The following is a 15,060-nucleotide window of genomic DNA, read 5'->3' as shown; positions in this document are numbered from 1 at the left end:
CGGTCTTTATGACTCTCTGGAGCGCCGTTCTCTCTGCGGCCGTGCAGCTGCTGAACCACACGCAGATGCAGTAGGTCAGGATGCTCTCAATGGAGCACCGATAGAAGGACACCAGCAGTTCCTGTGAGAGGTGGTTGTTCCTGAGTATTCTCAGGAAGTGCAGTCTCTGGTGTGCCTTCTTGATGGTAGCCGTGGTGTTGGTGCTCCAGGATAGGTCGTTGGCCAGGTGGACTCCCAGGGAGCGGAAGTCGGAGACCCTCTCCACACAGTCACCACTGATGATCAGGGGCAGGATGTCCGTTTTTTTCCTCCTGAAGTCTATGACCAGCTCCTTGGTCTTGGAGGTGTTCAGGGCCAGGTTGTTGACTTTGCACCAATCCGACAGCTTCTCCACCTCATCCCGATATGCAGCCTCGTCTCCCTCCAAAAGCCCTGGACCGTGCATAATATGACATGAAAAGAATATAATAATTTTAGATATTTAGGGAAAGTGAATAAAAAAAATATTGTATCTTTACTTATGATCAGGATTTCTGGTTACGTTAGGCCAGCAAAGAAGGCCTTGTTGGCCCTGACGGCACACCAGTGAGTGTTGTCTTAACCACGCTACTGAATTTCCAGTTCCAACATTATAACACCTTTAATTGTTTCGTCTTTTTTATTCTTCTGTGACTCAGGCTCAATTTTTAGCCACTCGCTTGAGGGTTCTCACCTGAACATGCAAGGCGACAACTTGACCCACTATGAAGGAATGATAGAAGTACTTTATAGCGGAAAAAAATACAAATACGGCGCCAGATGTACCGATATTCTTATTGTGAGGTTAAATATCTCGATGGTTTGGAATTAAGATGCAGTGTTACCTCGGCACGTCAGGGTTTATTTACTGCTGTCTCAGTTAATTGTGGATTTTAAGTAACATTGGGAACATTGGGATTTGCTTGCCCATTCATTTAAATCAGTGGTTCTCAAATGGGGGTACGTGTACCCCTGGGGGTACTTGAAGGTATGCCAAGGGGTATGTGAGATTTGTATTTTAAATATTCTAAAAATAGCAACAATTTAAAAATCCTTTATAAATGTATTTATTGAATAATACTTCAACAACATATGAATGCAAGTTCATAAACTGTGAAAATAAATGCAACAATACAATATTCAGTGTTGACAGCTACATTTTTTTGTGGACATGTTCTTTAAATATTGATGTAAAAATTTAATTTTTGTTAAAAAAATGTTTAGAATTAAGTTCACGAATCCAGATGGATCTCTATTAGAATCCCCAAAGAGGGCACTTTAAGTTGATGATTTCTTCTATGTGTAGAAATCTGTATATATAATTGAATCACTTGTTTATTTTTCAACAAGTTTTTAGTTATTTTTATATCTTTTTTTTCCAAATAGTTCAAGAAAGACCACTACAAATGAGCAATATTTTGCACTGTTATACAATTTAATAAATCAGAAACTGATGACAAAGTGTTGTATTTTACTTCTTTATCTCTTTTTTTCAACCAAAAATGATTTGCTCTGATTAGGGGGTACTTGAATTAAAAAAATGTTCACAGGGGGTCCATCACTGAAAAAAGGTTGAGAACCACTGATTTAAAGGGCCCCTCTCATGTTGACAACATTGGCACTTATTTCAGATTTCTAGACCTGAAATGATGTTGACAGGTAAAATTACCCCAAAATAGACACAATTGTGCATTTAGGCTCGTTTTCAAACAAGATTTTGGAAGGCCCACTTTTAGCTCCTATATGTTAGCGGGCTTCCATCAGCCCACTGATGTAACCCACCGCAGGCATTTTCATATCACATGTGTTTTGGTGGAATCTTCATCCCAAATAACGTTATTTATACAGAAAATTTGAAGGAATGATCAAATATGGCTGCTAGATGCATTGTTGCTGGTTTTAGCGATACAACTAAAGAAGGGGTGCCTGCCTATATTTCCAAATGATGGAAATATGAAGAAAATATGGAACTCTCCAGTCAAATTGATTGGGTCTTTTACGTTTCATGTTAAAAATACCTTGGTTTTACAAGTTAAAGTTAAAGTTCCAATGATTGTCACACACATTTGTCCTCTGCATTTAACCCATCCCCATGTTCACCCCGTGGAGGTGAGGGGAGTTGTGAGCAGCAGCGGTGGCCGCGCTCTGGGAGTCATTTGGTGATTTAGCCCCCAAATCAAACCCTTGATGCTGAGTTCCAAGCAGGGAGGTAATGTGTCCCATTTGTATTGTGTTTGGTATGACTTGGCCGGGGTTTGAATTCGCAACCTCCCAGTCTCAGGGCGGACACTCCAAACACAAGGTCACTGAGCTGGTTTAGAGTGTATAAAGTGTTTCAAGAGCACAGGAAGAGTTTGGAATTGTGTGTAAAAGCTGGTGCAGAGTGTGTGGTGGGCTTGCAAGGGTTTAAATGCATATAATATTAATATAAATAAGGGCTGTTTAAACTTTTTCTAGGGAGGGCCGTATAGAGTAAAATTGAAAGTTGTATACATCGATCCATACCTCCATTTTGTACTACTTGTCCCTTTGGGGATTACGGGTTGGCTGGAGCCTATCCCAGTTGCACTCGGGTGCCACCTAGATGTATAATTTTGGAATTTAAAAGGGACTTAAACTAATACAATGTGGGTCACCCAATATATGCTAAACTATCCGTACAAAGCATTTCACAACTTACCTTTGTGTCATATAAGTAAAGCAATCTATTTGAGATATTTAATTTTCATATTATTATTTACCAATATTATTCAGCCAACTAAAAACTTTTAAAGGCTTTAATACACTTTAAAAAGTACCATATTTTGCAAAAAACATTGTCCACGTGTTAATCATGACAAGATGCCCGGAAATCATATCCAGTAAGACACACAGGTCATTGGCCATTTTGGTTTCCAAGTCCAATTTTATCTTGTTTTTTTTAATGCAATGTTCTAATCCGGCATGAGTTTTTTTTGTCCTTAGAATGTAGGCCAATACAAAAATAGTTGTGGGCCTCACTTTGAACACCCCGGATATGAATCATTAAAATAAATAGCGCCCCTACTTTGCGGAAATTGACTTACACCCCCGCAATAGGAAGGAAACACATTGTCACACTCCTACTATGTATTGTTCTCAATTTGGTGATTAAAAATGGATCATTCCCTTAATGTACGGTTATAAAACATTCCAATGTTGCTTGGATTTGTGGATGACTTCCAGACTGGGAAGTTGTTTGTCTTCTGGAAAATAATGAAAACCAGCTGGAGAAGAAGATGATTATGTTTATGCTGGTTTTTGCATGCAATCCACAAGTTTGGCAGATTAAACGAAAATCAGTCCATTGCAGTAGTTGCATAACTGGGACTCAAACTCGTTAAAACCTGCTCTCTTTTTTTCTCCTGTAAGGGCGGCACTCGCTGCAACCTCCAAACTTTACGACAGCGTGGACGACGCACTCCATCGACTGGTGCAACTGTCTAACCAGAGAGGTCATGACTTGGACGCGCTGGGACGTCTGGCCAGCTTGGTGGATCAGCTGAAAAAGGTGATTTTGAGAGAACATACAGAAATCGTATTCATGTTTGCTAATATCGTCATGATTTCAATCCCAGTGTGACCAGGAGATTGAGCAAGTCCAAGGGCAGCTGGACGACTACAAGGAGCCACCCCTTTCGCTCAGCAGACTTTCGCTCAAGCAGCAAAAGTTCAAAACATTACGAGAAACTGCAAATGTGAGCGTTGGCTTCAGAAGTTGTCATGTGTACGGAGATTAAAACATGTTTTAGTTTAACAATCTTAGGTTAAAGCCATACAGAACTAGATTGTTGATTACTTTGACGCCACCTAGTGGTAATGTGCTGTACGGAAATACCTGACGGCACTAAATCCTGCAGGAGCTGCACAGTCGGACTCTCTCTGTGCTCAGTGACTTGGAGACATGGTCTGAATTAGAATGGGTCGGCCTGAATGACATTCAGATCCAACTTCCTCCGGTCAGGGAACGTCTGCGGGACATGTCCCACTGTCTGTCCGACTGCTGGACCACGCTGGACAACACGCAGAGGCTGCTCTCCACTCTGACTGAGGTCAGCTGACACAGGACATCCTGCAAACGCAGGAAGCTTTGACATGAAGCTTTGACATCTCATTTCAGGCCACTCAGTGGTGCGATGAAGTGTCCTCCAACTCCTCATCTTCATCCTCCCCCATCTGTCCTCTGGCCTCTCTCCCTCCCATTCCGCCGTCCCGCTTCCAGGATGCCCAGTCGTTAGCCATCGAGCTGGGTGGGGGGACACTCCTGGATCTCTGGACTCAGACGATGGAGCGTTACCAGCGGACTGTAGCACAGGTGAAGCCGCGCTTCCTCCAGTCTGACCGCTCCCAAAACCATGGCCAGGTTAAGCCAAGACCCCCCACCGCCAGCCACCTGTGGGATGTGTTAGGTCTAGAGGGAGAGGGGGAATGGGGAATGGGGGGCGGAGGAGGTGAGCTTGGTTTGCAGTCCTGGGGATCGCTGGCGTCGCTCTTCAGGCCGCAGACCTGCTCTACGCTGAAGATAGGAGATGAGCGAGGGAACAAAAAAGAGGTGGCAGGGGGAGGGAAGTTCCTGCAGAACCTTCTGAATTCAGCAAAGAAAAGTGTGAGTACCTTTGATTTGTTTTGTACTCGTTCTGTAGGAGCACAGTGTTCTTAGTCAAGTCTGTACCCTCTCAGCCCACAGAGCCACCACACCCTCCAAAGCCGCCAAGAAAAAGACACCCCAGTTTTGACCTCCAGGCCCTCCTGGCACCTCGCAGAGGCGCTGCCATTCCAAAACCTGCCGAGTCCCCGACAGGTGGTGCGAGCCGTACCTCCCCCATGTCTTGGCTGGGGCGACGGGCGCTGGCAGACCCGGTCATCACCACCAGCATGGCCACAGCCGTGCCAGGGCGGAGCGGCCCCGCTGGAGGAGGAAGTGGTGTGTTGATCAGGGGAGTGGAGGTCAGCAGCAAGGAGGTGGTGGACCACACTGGGTCACCACGGCAACATGTGCTGCTGGGCAGAACCGAGAGGGAAACGGGGAGCGAACGGGCGGGATCGACGGCTCAGAGGTGTTGGACCCCTTTTTACTAAGTTCTTCTCTGTGTGCGTGTGTATTAGTGGTTCGAAATCTCATGTTATCATTACTACTTGGTCTATGGGCCAACTTACAGTACCATCTCTTCTCTCACTTCCATGCAGCAAGCTTTACTTGCTCTGGTGCAGGATGCTGAGCAACGAGCGACAGTACATGGCTGTCCTTAAGGGGGTGGAGGAGACCTACCTCCCCCTGCTGGAGCGCTCAGACACGCCGACCTCTATCAGGGGGAAAGCAGATACCCTCTTCCCCAACTGGATTGGCCTGAGCAACTTCCACTCGCAATACCTACTCCCTGCCATGGAAGACGCGCTTGTGCAAAGCCTTCTGCAACAGGACTGTTTCAGCAAATATGTGAGTTGAAGGTTTAGACGGAGGGTCACATCATACATCCATTTTGTCTTCATAAAATAGTTATTTGGTTTACTTTGTCACAGCGGGAGCAGTTTCTGCAGTATTCTCAGTACATCCGGAACAAACCCAAACTGGACTCCACGCTGGTCACACAAGCTACTGACTTCTTTAAAGTGAGTCATCTTTGAACATCAGCTCATAGGCGCCGATCCCGTGGGTGCTCCGGGGCCCACGCACCCACGAACAGTGCTGAGCACCCATGTGGGATTGATTGCATTTTTCAATCTTTAAAATCATTTTTGAAAATTCTATCTTCTTGGTGTTAGTTTTGTGGCGAGTTGGGACCATTTTGCATAACAAATAAGTCACACATCACATCAGGATTTCATTGAGCCAGGTAACAAACTTATGACACTGACATTTTGACTTTGAACAGACTAAACACAAGTGAATGAAGCGCATACTTACTCAACAGCCTTACATGTCACACTGAGGGTGGCAGTATGAACAATGCCAACACTGTCACAAACATGTGCCATATAGTGAAACCGCACCAAACAACATTGATAAACACATTTTGGAAGAATATTTCCACGGCAACACAACATAAACACTACAGAACAAATTATCAGTAGTCCCCCCTGCAGCACCAACTCTTCCAGGACGCTACAATATAAACAAACGCCATTGGTGGTTCTACACCTAACATCAACTGTAATGATATTACGTACAATAGCGTATCTAGTCGATACTACTATGATTACATTGATATTTTTTAACATCACAAAATCTTTCTTTTTTAAAATTTATATTATGTGTAATAATTCCGGAAATATGGCCCTGGACCCGTGTGGACATATAATATGACCAATGTATGATTCTGTAACGACTTGGTATCGGATCGATTACCAAATTTGTGGTATCATCCAAAACTAATGTAAAGTATCAAACAACAGAAGTGGTTATCACATTTTAACCAAAGTGTAGATGGGATGTGTTGAAACAGAAAAAAAACGTGTGTCCTTTATCATTTTGACAAAATAATAGAATAAGAAATGACACAATGTGTTACTGCATATGTCAGCAGCTAAATTAGGAGCCTTTGTTCGTTTACTTACTACTAAAAGATAAGTTGTCTAGTATGTTCACTATTTTATTTAAGTACAAACTTGCAATAAGAAACCTATGATTAATGTACCCTAAGATTTTTTTTGTTGAAATAAAGCCAACAATGACATTTTTTGTGGTCCGTTATATTTAGAAAGGTACCAAAATACTTCTGGTACCGGTACCAAAATATTGGTATTGGGACAACAACCTCGTTAATAAAATCTGCTACACCTCCCTGATACCGAAATACATATCAAACTACTTCCAGAACGTAAATGACCGCCATAACCACAACACCGGGGGAGCTCCACAAACCACGTTAAACCCAGATTCCGATCTAACAAAGGCCTTAACTCATTCTCTTTCTATGCCACATCAATATGGAATGCACTTCCAACGGGTGTAAAAGAAAGTCCATTTCTATCCTCCTTCATAAGCGCACTAAAAGAACACCTCCAGGCAACTTCAACCCTAAACTAACACCCTCCCTCATCCACATCCCACCTCCCTGGATTGTAAATAATCAAATGAATATGCTTGTTCTTATGCTTTCTGAACTCACTATGTTCACTGCTCGCTGCACATACATCAAACAATCAATGTTTATTTATATAGCCCTAAATCACAAGTGTCTCAAAGGGCTGCACAAACCACAACGACATCCTCGATAGAGCCCACATAAGGGCAAGAAAAAACTCACCCCAGTGGGACGTCGGTGACAGGGACAATGATGACTATGAGAAACATTGGAGAGGACCACATATGTGAGAAACTCTGGACGAGCGGTCCATCCTAGGTCCCGACTCTGGACAGCCAGTACTTCATCCATGACCAGCGGACCGGACCCCCTCCACAAGGGAGAGGGGGACAGAGGAGAAAAAGAAAAGAAACGACAGATCAACTGGTCTAAAAAGGGAGTCTATTTGAAGGCTAGAGTATACAAATGAGTATTAAGATGAGACTTAAATGCTTCTACTGAGGTAGCGTCTCAAACTGTTACCGGGAGGGCATTCCAGTACATATCCTACCAAGTAAGACCTACACTGTTACAATGTCCATTTCTCTGACGATGCAATTGTTGATGACTGATGTACTGATTTCAACCAAACCCAACCCCCCTGATTGTAAATAATGTAAATAATTCAATGTATATACTCTGATGATTAACTTGTATGATGACTGTATTATGCTGATAGTATATATTTGTACCATGAATTGATTAACGTGGACCCCGACTTAAACAAGTTGAAAACTTATCCGGGTGTTACCATTTAGTGGTCAATTGTACGGAATATAATTGGCCCTAGTGTGTGAATGTGAGTGTGAATGTTGTCTGTCTATCTGTGTTGGCCTTGCGATGAGGTGGCAACTTGTCCAGGGTGTACGCCGCCTTCCGCCCGATTATAGCTGAGATAGGCACCAGCGCCCCCCGCGACCCCAAAGGGGATAAGCGGTAGAAAATGGATAGATGGATGGATGGATGTACTGTACTGTGCAATCTACTAGTAAAAGTTTCAATCAATGAATCAAAAACACGAATACACACACCCACTGACAGAAATATAGATCGGCGCCTATGCAGCAGCTTGTACCTTCACTCTCAAAAAAAACTTTAGAGTAAATCTTATTTCCAGGTCTTCACTCAAGTACTGACTGAATAAAGTGAAGTAGAGAGGAAATGAAATGGGAAAGCTGATTACATGTTAAATGTACACGAGGAAAGCCAATTATGGCGGATTATGGCGGGGAAGCTGCTAAAAAAAAAAAAGGCGGCACGGTGGGGTTACTGACGATCCACACAATACACTCACAGGGCTGCAGGGTAGAATTTCATCAAACCACCACTAGGAGGCGTTCTTAGATTGTGTTTACAGTTTCGATGCTCTTAAAATAAATTAATCAATGATGGAAAAATGGGATTAAATAGATTATTTTCTTATATTTTACATGTGAGCCAGCCACACATTCAGTCATTCATTCATTCATCGTCATTTTGGTTGTTAAAGAAAATGTGTCTTCTTATCAAATGCATGCTTGTGTCTTCCACATGACCTGACGCACCTCTCATCATCTCCATCCTCCCACAGTCCAAGCTCCCCGCTGCCTCCCCCGTCTCGCCTCTGTCCTTCCCTCACTGCCTGCAGGCCCCGACTCAGAGGCTGGAGCAGTACTGTGAGGCCCTGGGGGAGCTGGGTGGCATCAACCCGGCCTCAGACTCCGCCCTCTCCATCCTGAGACACGTCCAGCGGCACGGCGAGGACCTCAGGGCCAGTGACCTCATCGTCGGGTGTCCGGTGAGAGAGCCTGTCCCACTTTGGGATGTCCCATATTCTTTGCTCAACAAGAAGAAGACACCAGCATGTAAAGCAACGATATGACTTAGACTTAGACATCCTTAACCTTAGACTTGTCATTCTATTTTGAACTTTACACTACAGATAGGAATGAAATGTCATTGTATTAGCTCATGGTAGTGCAGGATAAAAGAGCAATAAGGTGCAGATATAAATAGAATAATGTACAGACAAATATATTGCACTTTTGCATATGCATCCAAATTTATGGATGTTGTCTTTATGTTCCGGCGAGTTAATCCATTTTTGAGGGGAATTGAGGGGATTATTATGATGCTTTCAAGAGTCTTATGGCCTGAGGGAAGAAACTATTACAGAACCTGGAGGTTCTGCTACAGAGGCTGTGGAACCTCTTTCTAGAGTCCAGCAGTGAAAACAGTCCTTGGTGGGGGTGGGGGGAGTCTCTGCAGATTTTCTGAGCCCTGGTCAGGCAGCGGCTTTTAGCGATCTCCTGGATAGTGGGGAAAGGAGTCCTGCTGATCTTTTCCGCCATCCTCACCACTCTCTGCAGAGACTTCCAGTCTGAGGCACTGCAGACTCCAGTCCAGACAGAGATGCAGTTGGTCAGTAGGCTCTCTATAGTGCCTCTGTAGAATATGGTGGGAATAGGGGGAGGGTTTTCAATTGATTGAAACTTTTATTAGTAGATTGCACAGTACAGTACAGTACATATTAAGTACAATAAGTACGTAAATAGTTTTTCAACTTGTTTAAGTCGGGGTCCACATTAATCAATTCATGGTACAAATATATACTATCAGCATAATACAGTCATCATACAAGTTAATCACCAGAGTATATACATTGAATTATTTACATAATTTACAGTCCGGGAGGTGGGATGTGGTGGGAGCTGTGCTCTATTCATCTGCTGAGCTCTTTTTACAAGAGCCCCAGTGTGTAGGGAGCAGGTCATATTGTCAGTTATCTGCACCCCTAGGAACTTTGTGCTGCTCACGATCTCCACTGCTGTGCTTTTGATGAAGACTGGATATGCGTCCTGATGTGTTGTCATCTGTCTGTTCGTCAAGATCGCTGTAGCAGAGCGAGGCGAGCTAGTGCGTCAGGGCGAGCTGACGGTATGCGGCGGCACCCACAGGAAGCGTGTCGGCGTAAGGAGGGTCTTCCTATACCAGCACGCTATCATCTTCACCAAGCACAAGAGCGCTGGGCCGGGACGTTGCGCCTACAGCTACAAACACTGCATGAAGGTACGTCATGAAATTGAAAAGATCAGTTACCCAGAGGTCCATCGTACTGCGACTTCCTTACGCCATCCACTCTATACCTTCCTGACCTCCCACAACTCCCTCCACAGACGGCAGACATGGGCCTGACACAGAGTGTGGGTGAAGAGGGCGTCAAGTTTGAAGTTTGGGTACGACAGGCTCCCCGGCTCCGTGACTGCATCATGTTGCAGGCTCGGGACAGAGACGAGCGCAAGACTTGGACCCAGGACATTGCTCACATGCTGTGGACTCATGCCATCAACAACACAGGTGATCACTGACCCCGGACAGATCGAAATGAGTGAAATTACCAAACATTCTAGAGCAAGCGGTGTCAAACTCATTTTAGATCGGGAAACACATGGAGAAAAATCTACTCGCAAGTGGGCCGGACTGGTAAAAATAACGGCACGATAACTTAAAAATAAAGACAACTTCACATTGTTCTTTCTTTAAAAATAAAACATTCTGAAATTGTACAAATCATAATGTTGGGTTTCTCTTTCCCTTACATGTTGCAGTTAATAGTATTCTATCTTTATTTGTCATTTAGATTTTTATATCATCTGTCAGCTCAATAGGGTTAATTTTCTATCTAGCAAGATAAAAAAAATTATATCAAAGTCAAATTACAGTATGTTATTTATGTAGTTTGATTATTTTCCTCGACTGATGTACTAACATCACGTGGTTTATTTTGTACTTATGTAGCATCATCTACAAAGACACAAATATTTGCTATTGCGACATCCAGTAAATACATTTAAAACAGCTGTTTCTTTCATTCAAAATTTGTAGGTTAATTTTCATACTTGGCAAACTCATCCCACGGGCCGGATAAAACCTGTTCGCAGGCCATACGTTTGACACCCCTGGTCTAGAGTTAACATGCCACCTGTTGCTTTGGCCTCTGTGAAAATATGTGCATTTGTGTTGTCAGAGTTGTGTCTGAAGGAGTCGCTGTGCATGGGCGTGTCCAGCAAGCTGCTGCTGGACGTCAGCGGAAGTCAAACCTCATCAGAGTTGGACTCGGCCTGCAGCCTCAGCGACAGAGGTGGGTTTTTTGATGGACATTTCCTGTGCTGCTTTCCTGGGTTCGAAGTGTGCCATTGAAGGAAAATGAAACCGTTCCGATTTTGCAAAAGGTTTAAGTTTTAATTTGGAAACATTTTCTGACCTACACTATATTGCCAAACGTATTTGGCCACCTGCCTTGACTCACATATGAACTTGAAGTGCCATCCCATTCCTAACCCATAGGGTTCAATATTACATGGGAAAACCTTTTGTAGCTATTACAGCTTCAACTCTTCTGGGAAGGCTGTCCACAAGGTTGTGGAGTGTGTTTATAGGAATTTCACACCATTCTTCCAAAAGCGTATTGGTGAGGTCACACACTGATGTTGGTCAAGAAGGCCTGGCTCTCAGTCTCCGTTCTAATTCATCCCAAAGATGTTCTATCAGGTTCAGGTCAGGACTCTGTGCAGGACAGTCAAGTTTATCCTCACCAGACTCTATCATTCAAGTTTTTTTGACCTTGTTTTGATGTTGTAGTCGTAATGATTTGTGCAGTCCTTTGAGACATTTGTGATTTGGGGCTATATAAATAAACATTGATTGATTGATTGACTGACTGGTGCACAGTCATGTTGGAAGAGGAAGGGACCCGCTCCAAACTATTCCCACAAGGTTGGGAGCATGGAATTGTCCAAAATGTTTTGGTATCCTTAGTTCCTTTCACTGGAAATAAAGGGCCCAGCCCAACTTCTGAAAAACAACCCCACACCATAATTCCTCCTCCACCAAATTTCCCATTCGGCTCAATGCAGTCCGAAATGTACCGTTCTCCTGGCAACCTCCAAACCCAGACTCGTCCATCAGATTGGCAAATGGAGAAGTGTGATTCATCCCTCCAGAGAAGGCCTCTCCACCGCTCTAGAGTCCAGTGGCGACATGCTTTAAAAAAAGTAAAAAAATAAATAAAAAAAGTGCCAATGATTGTCACACTCACACACAAGGTGTGGTGAAATTTGTCCTCTGCATTTGTCCTATCCCCTTGATCACCTCCTGGGAAGTGAGGGGAGCAGTGGGCAGCAGCTGTGCTGCGCCCGGGAATCATTTATGGTGATTTAACCCCCAATTCCTACCATTGATGCTGACTGCCAAGCAGGGAGGCAATGGGTCCCATCTTTTTATAGTCTCTGGTGTGACTCGGCCGGGGTTTGAACTCACAACCACTGAGTAGGTTACACCATTGCATCCGATGCTTTGCATTGGACTTGGTGATGTATGGTTTAGATGAAGCTGCTCGGCCATGGAAACCCATTCCATGAAGCTCTCTGCGTACCGTACGCGGGCTAATTGGAAGGTCACATGAAGTTTGGAGCTCTGTAGCAACTGACTATGCAGAAAGTCTTTGCACTATGCGCTTCAGCATCTGCTGACCCCTCTCTGTCAGTTTACTTCGTGTCTGAGTTGTTGTTGTTCCCAAACTCTTCCATCTTCTTGTGATGAAGCTCACAGTCGGAATTTGTTGCACAGGTCCAGGTCTTCGTATCCTATGACAGTTCTACGCTGGAAATCACTGAGCTCCTGACAGCGGTCCATTCTTTCACAAATGTTTGTCGAAACAGCCTCAATGCCTAAATGCTTGATTGTATACACCTGTGGCCAGGCCAAGTGATTAAGATACCTGATTCTCATCATTTGGATGGGCAGCCAAATACTTTTGGCAATATAGTGTATTTTGGATCCATGAGGATAATGGAGGTTTGCCTGACCCTTTGGGTTAAATATGTACTATGGAAGCAACATGACAAAATTAGATTTTGCCTAATTGCTATGAAAACCAACGGTTGGAAAATGGAAGATTGTAGGCCAGTGTAATGCACATTATGGCCTCCGGGTGTCTCATTGTAGGTCATCATTAACTGTCCTGTGGGATGAAGGCTAGTTACTAAAATGGCCTCAGAGTCTCTTAGTCGCGCTCTCATGTCTCTCTGAAATGCTCCTGTTAACTCTTCCCCTCACACTTTAGTGCACAGCAGCTGCTCCGACTCCTCCTCCGTCGGAAGCCACAAGGAGGGGGGGTCCCCGGCATCAGGGAGGGGCTCCGGATTGACAGGCAGCTCTCAGGTGACTTATCTTGTATTGAACACACGATAACAGCCTGGTTCACACATGCTATTTTTTTCTCCTCGCCAGATCCAGTCGCCCTCTACCGCAGTGTAGCCATCGCTGCACCGCGAGTAAGTTCCGGAAATGGTACTCTGGTTACTCACTCAGGTGGCAGCTGAGGAGCTAGAAACTGTAATTCAATGTCGTGAAACAATGTTTACAGTTCACATTCCCTCTGAAAGTGCTCACAACCAAGCTAAACTAGACTGGAAGGAATAACTTGTATTGGTCTGAAATGCCCCCCCTGCAACTCCTCGCTGTCTATAATATGAACAAGATCTCCATCTCACCATGTTAAAGCGTGACAAGCGCCAGCGGGATCTCCGCAGGCCGCCATCTTGGATGTGCCAGTCTGTGGGGCTGGCAGAGTCAATGACACCGACTTGACTTGAATTGCACAAAGCGGCCATTGTGTGACCCCCGCCGCACCCCCACCGGGCTGAACAAACCACTCAGTCTAAACTGCCCGACTGCATCACATGACCCAGGCTTTTGATGGTAAACAGGAAGTGGCAAGTGGCGCCGTTCGTCCAGCCTTCTAGGGTCACGCCGATGTATAGGTGTGACTGTGCACACGCACGCTTTTGCAATGTCATGAGATGTGTGGGGAGGGTTGAAAGTGACCATAATGTAATATGTTTATACAGTATATTCTGCATGCCAAAGGCAAGTACATTTGAGTGCCTCCATTTGATGGAGACTTTGTTTAATATTAAGTTAAATATAATTTAGTTAATGTGTAGCTATGTAGACTGTCTCTTTCAGGATGCATCATTCTTGCACAACATTGCGGACCACTTTACTCAGTTTACAGGAAGGAATGTTGGTGCAAGCGTCTCCTTGTATAATAAAAACTGGATATTGACACCTTTCTGGGGCTTGTGCGTGTGTGTACGTTTGCATGTGATGTGTGTGTGTGCGCGCTCACATGATCCCAGCAAACGATCCAATCACAACTTTTGGCTAAATTTAAACAAGATGTGTGACATTAAACACAAAGAGGATTGACTAATGGATTAATTGTTGCTTCTTTAGAGGGAGGGAAGACTCCATGGAACAGCCCGCTGTTACACGCAAGCCTACTTCAGCCTCAGCCATTTGATACGTGCACCACCATATCAAATAGTTCCACGGATCAAATGCCTAAAAGGAGAGAGGCTATATTGTGTGGATGTGTGTGTAAGGAATGGGAGATAAAGGCCCGAGGGGACGTTTGGGTGGGGGCGAGGGGGGGGGGGGGGGGGGCGACAGGAAGGGGCAGAGCCGGGGGGGAGTGAGGGACAGGAGGTGGGAATGATGGGAAATGAGCGACAGACAGGGAGGCTCAGTGGAGGGCAGAGAAGAAGAAAAGAGTGAGCAGCTCATAGAAAGACGGAGACACAAAAAAGTGGAACTTTACTCCCCCCCACACCACTCCCCCTCCTAACCTCCCACTCTGGAATGGCGAGGGCCGAGAGAGAGTGAGAGCGGCGGGCGAGGCAAGGAGGAAAACGGGTGGGGGGTGAGGGGGAGATGGGGGAGTGGGATGTTGACTGTGGCAAACAAAGAGAACGTGAAGAGAATGAGTCGGGGGGGAGACATCAAAGGGATTTTTCAGGCCTGGTTACCGGGACAACAGACATTTGCATGCGATTAGCTTTTTACATCATATTAGGAAGGGTTAGGGTGGGGGAGGGCTCAGCCAGGCAACTATACATCATACAGGCACACACACACA

At 44.8% G+C, this 15,060-nt stretch overlaps 1 protein-coding gene across 1 annotated transcript in view; it reads left to right on the top strand.

The window, feature by feature from the left end:
* arhgef40 (Rho guanine nucleotide exchange factor (GEF) 40) overlaps window positions 1-14,215 on the top strand; it is a 32,580-nt gene extending 18,365 nt beyond the window's left edge. Inside the window, exons 14-26 of the mRNA XM_061913400.1 lie at window positions 3,409-3,547; window positions 3,615-3,734; window positions 3,897-4,088; window positions 4,157-4,642; window positions 4,717-5,093; window positions 5,224-5,473; window positions 5,557-5,646; window positions 8,671-8,877; window positions 9,969-10,148; window positions 10,256-10,436; window positions 11,107-11,220; window positions 13,204-13,301; window positions 13,371-14,215. Of these exons, the coding sequence (XP_061769384.1) occupies window positions 3,409-3,547; window positions 3,615-3,734; window positions 3,897-4,088; window positions 4,157-4,642; window positions 4,717-5,093; window positions 5,224-5,473; window positions 5,557-5,646; window positions 8,671-8,877; window positions 9,969-10,148; window positions 10,256-10,436; window positions 11,107-11,220; window positions 13,204-13,301; window positions 13,371-13,397 (2,461 nt within the window). The 3' untranslated portion in view covers window positions 13,398-14,215. The remainder of the gene's footprint in view (window positions 1-3,408; window positions 3,548-3,614; window positions 3,735-3,896; window positions 4,089-4,156; window positions 4,643-4,716; window positions 5,094-5,223; window positions 5,474-5,556; window positions 5,647-8,670; window positions 8,878-9,968; window positions 10,149-10,255; window positions 10,437-11,106; window positions 11,221-13,203; window positions 13,302-13,370) is intronic.
* Window positions 14,216-15,060: the final 845 nt, after the last annotated feature.

This window comes from Nerophis ophidion, linkage group LG10 (assembly GCF_033978795.1).
Source record: "Nerophis ophidion isolate RoL-2023_Sa linkage group LG10, RoL_Noph_v1.0, whole genome shotgun sequence".
Taxonomy (NCBI): domain Eukaryota; kingdom Metazoa; phylum Chordata; class Actinopteri; order Syngnathiformes; family Syngnathidae; genus Nerophis; species Nerophis ophidion.
The sequence above is the reverse complement of the archived record's forward strand: the minus strand, read 5'-3'. Positions and strand labels throughout refer to the sequence as shown.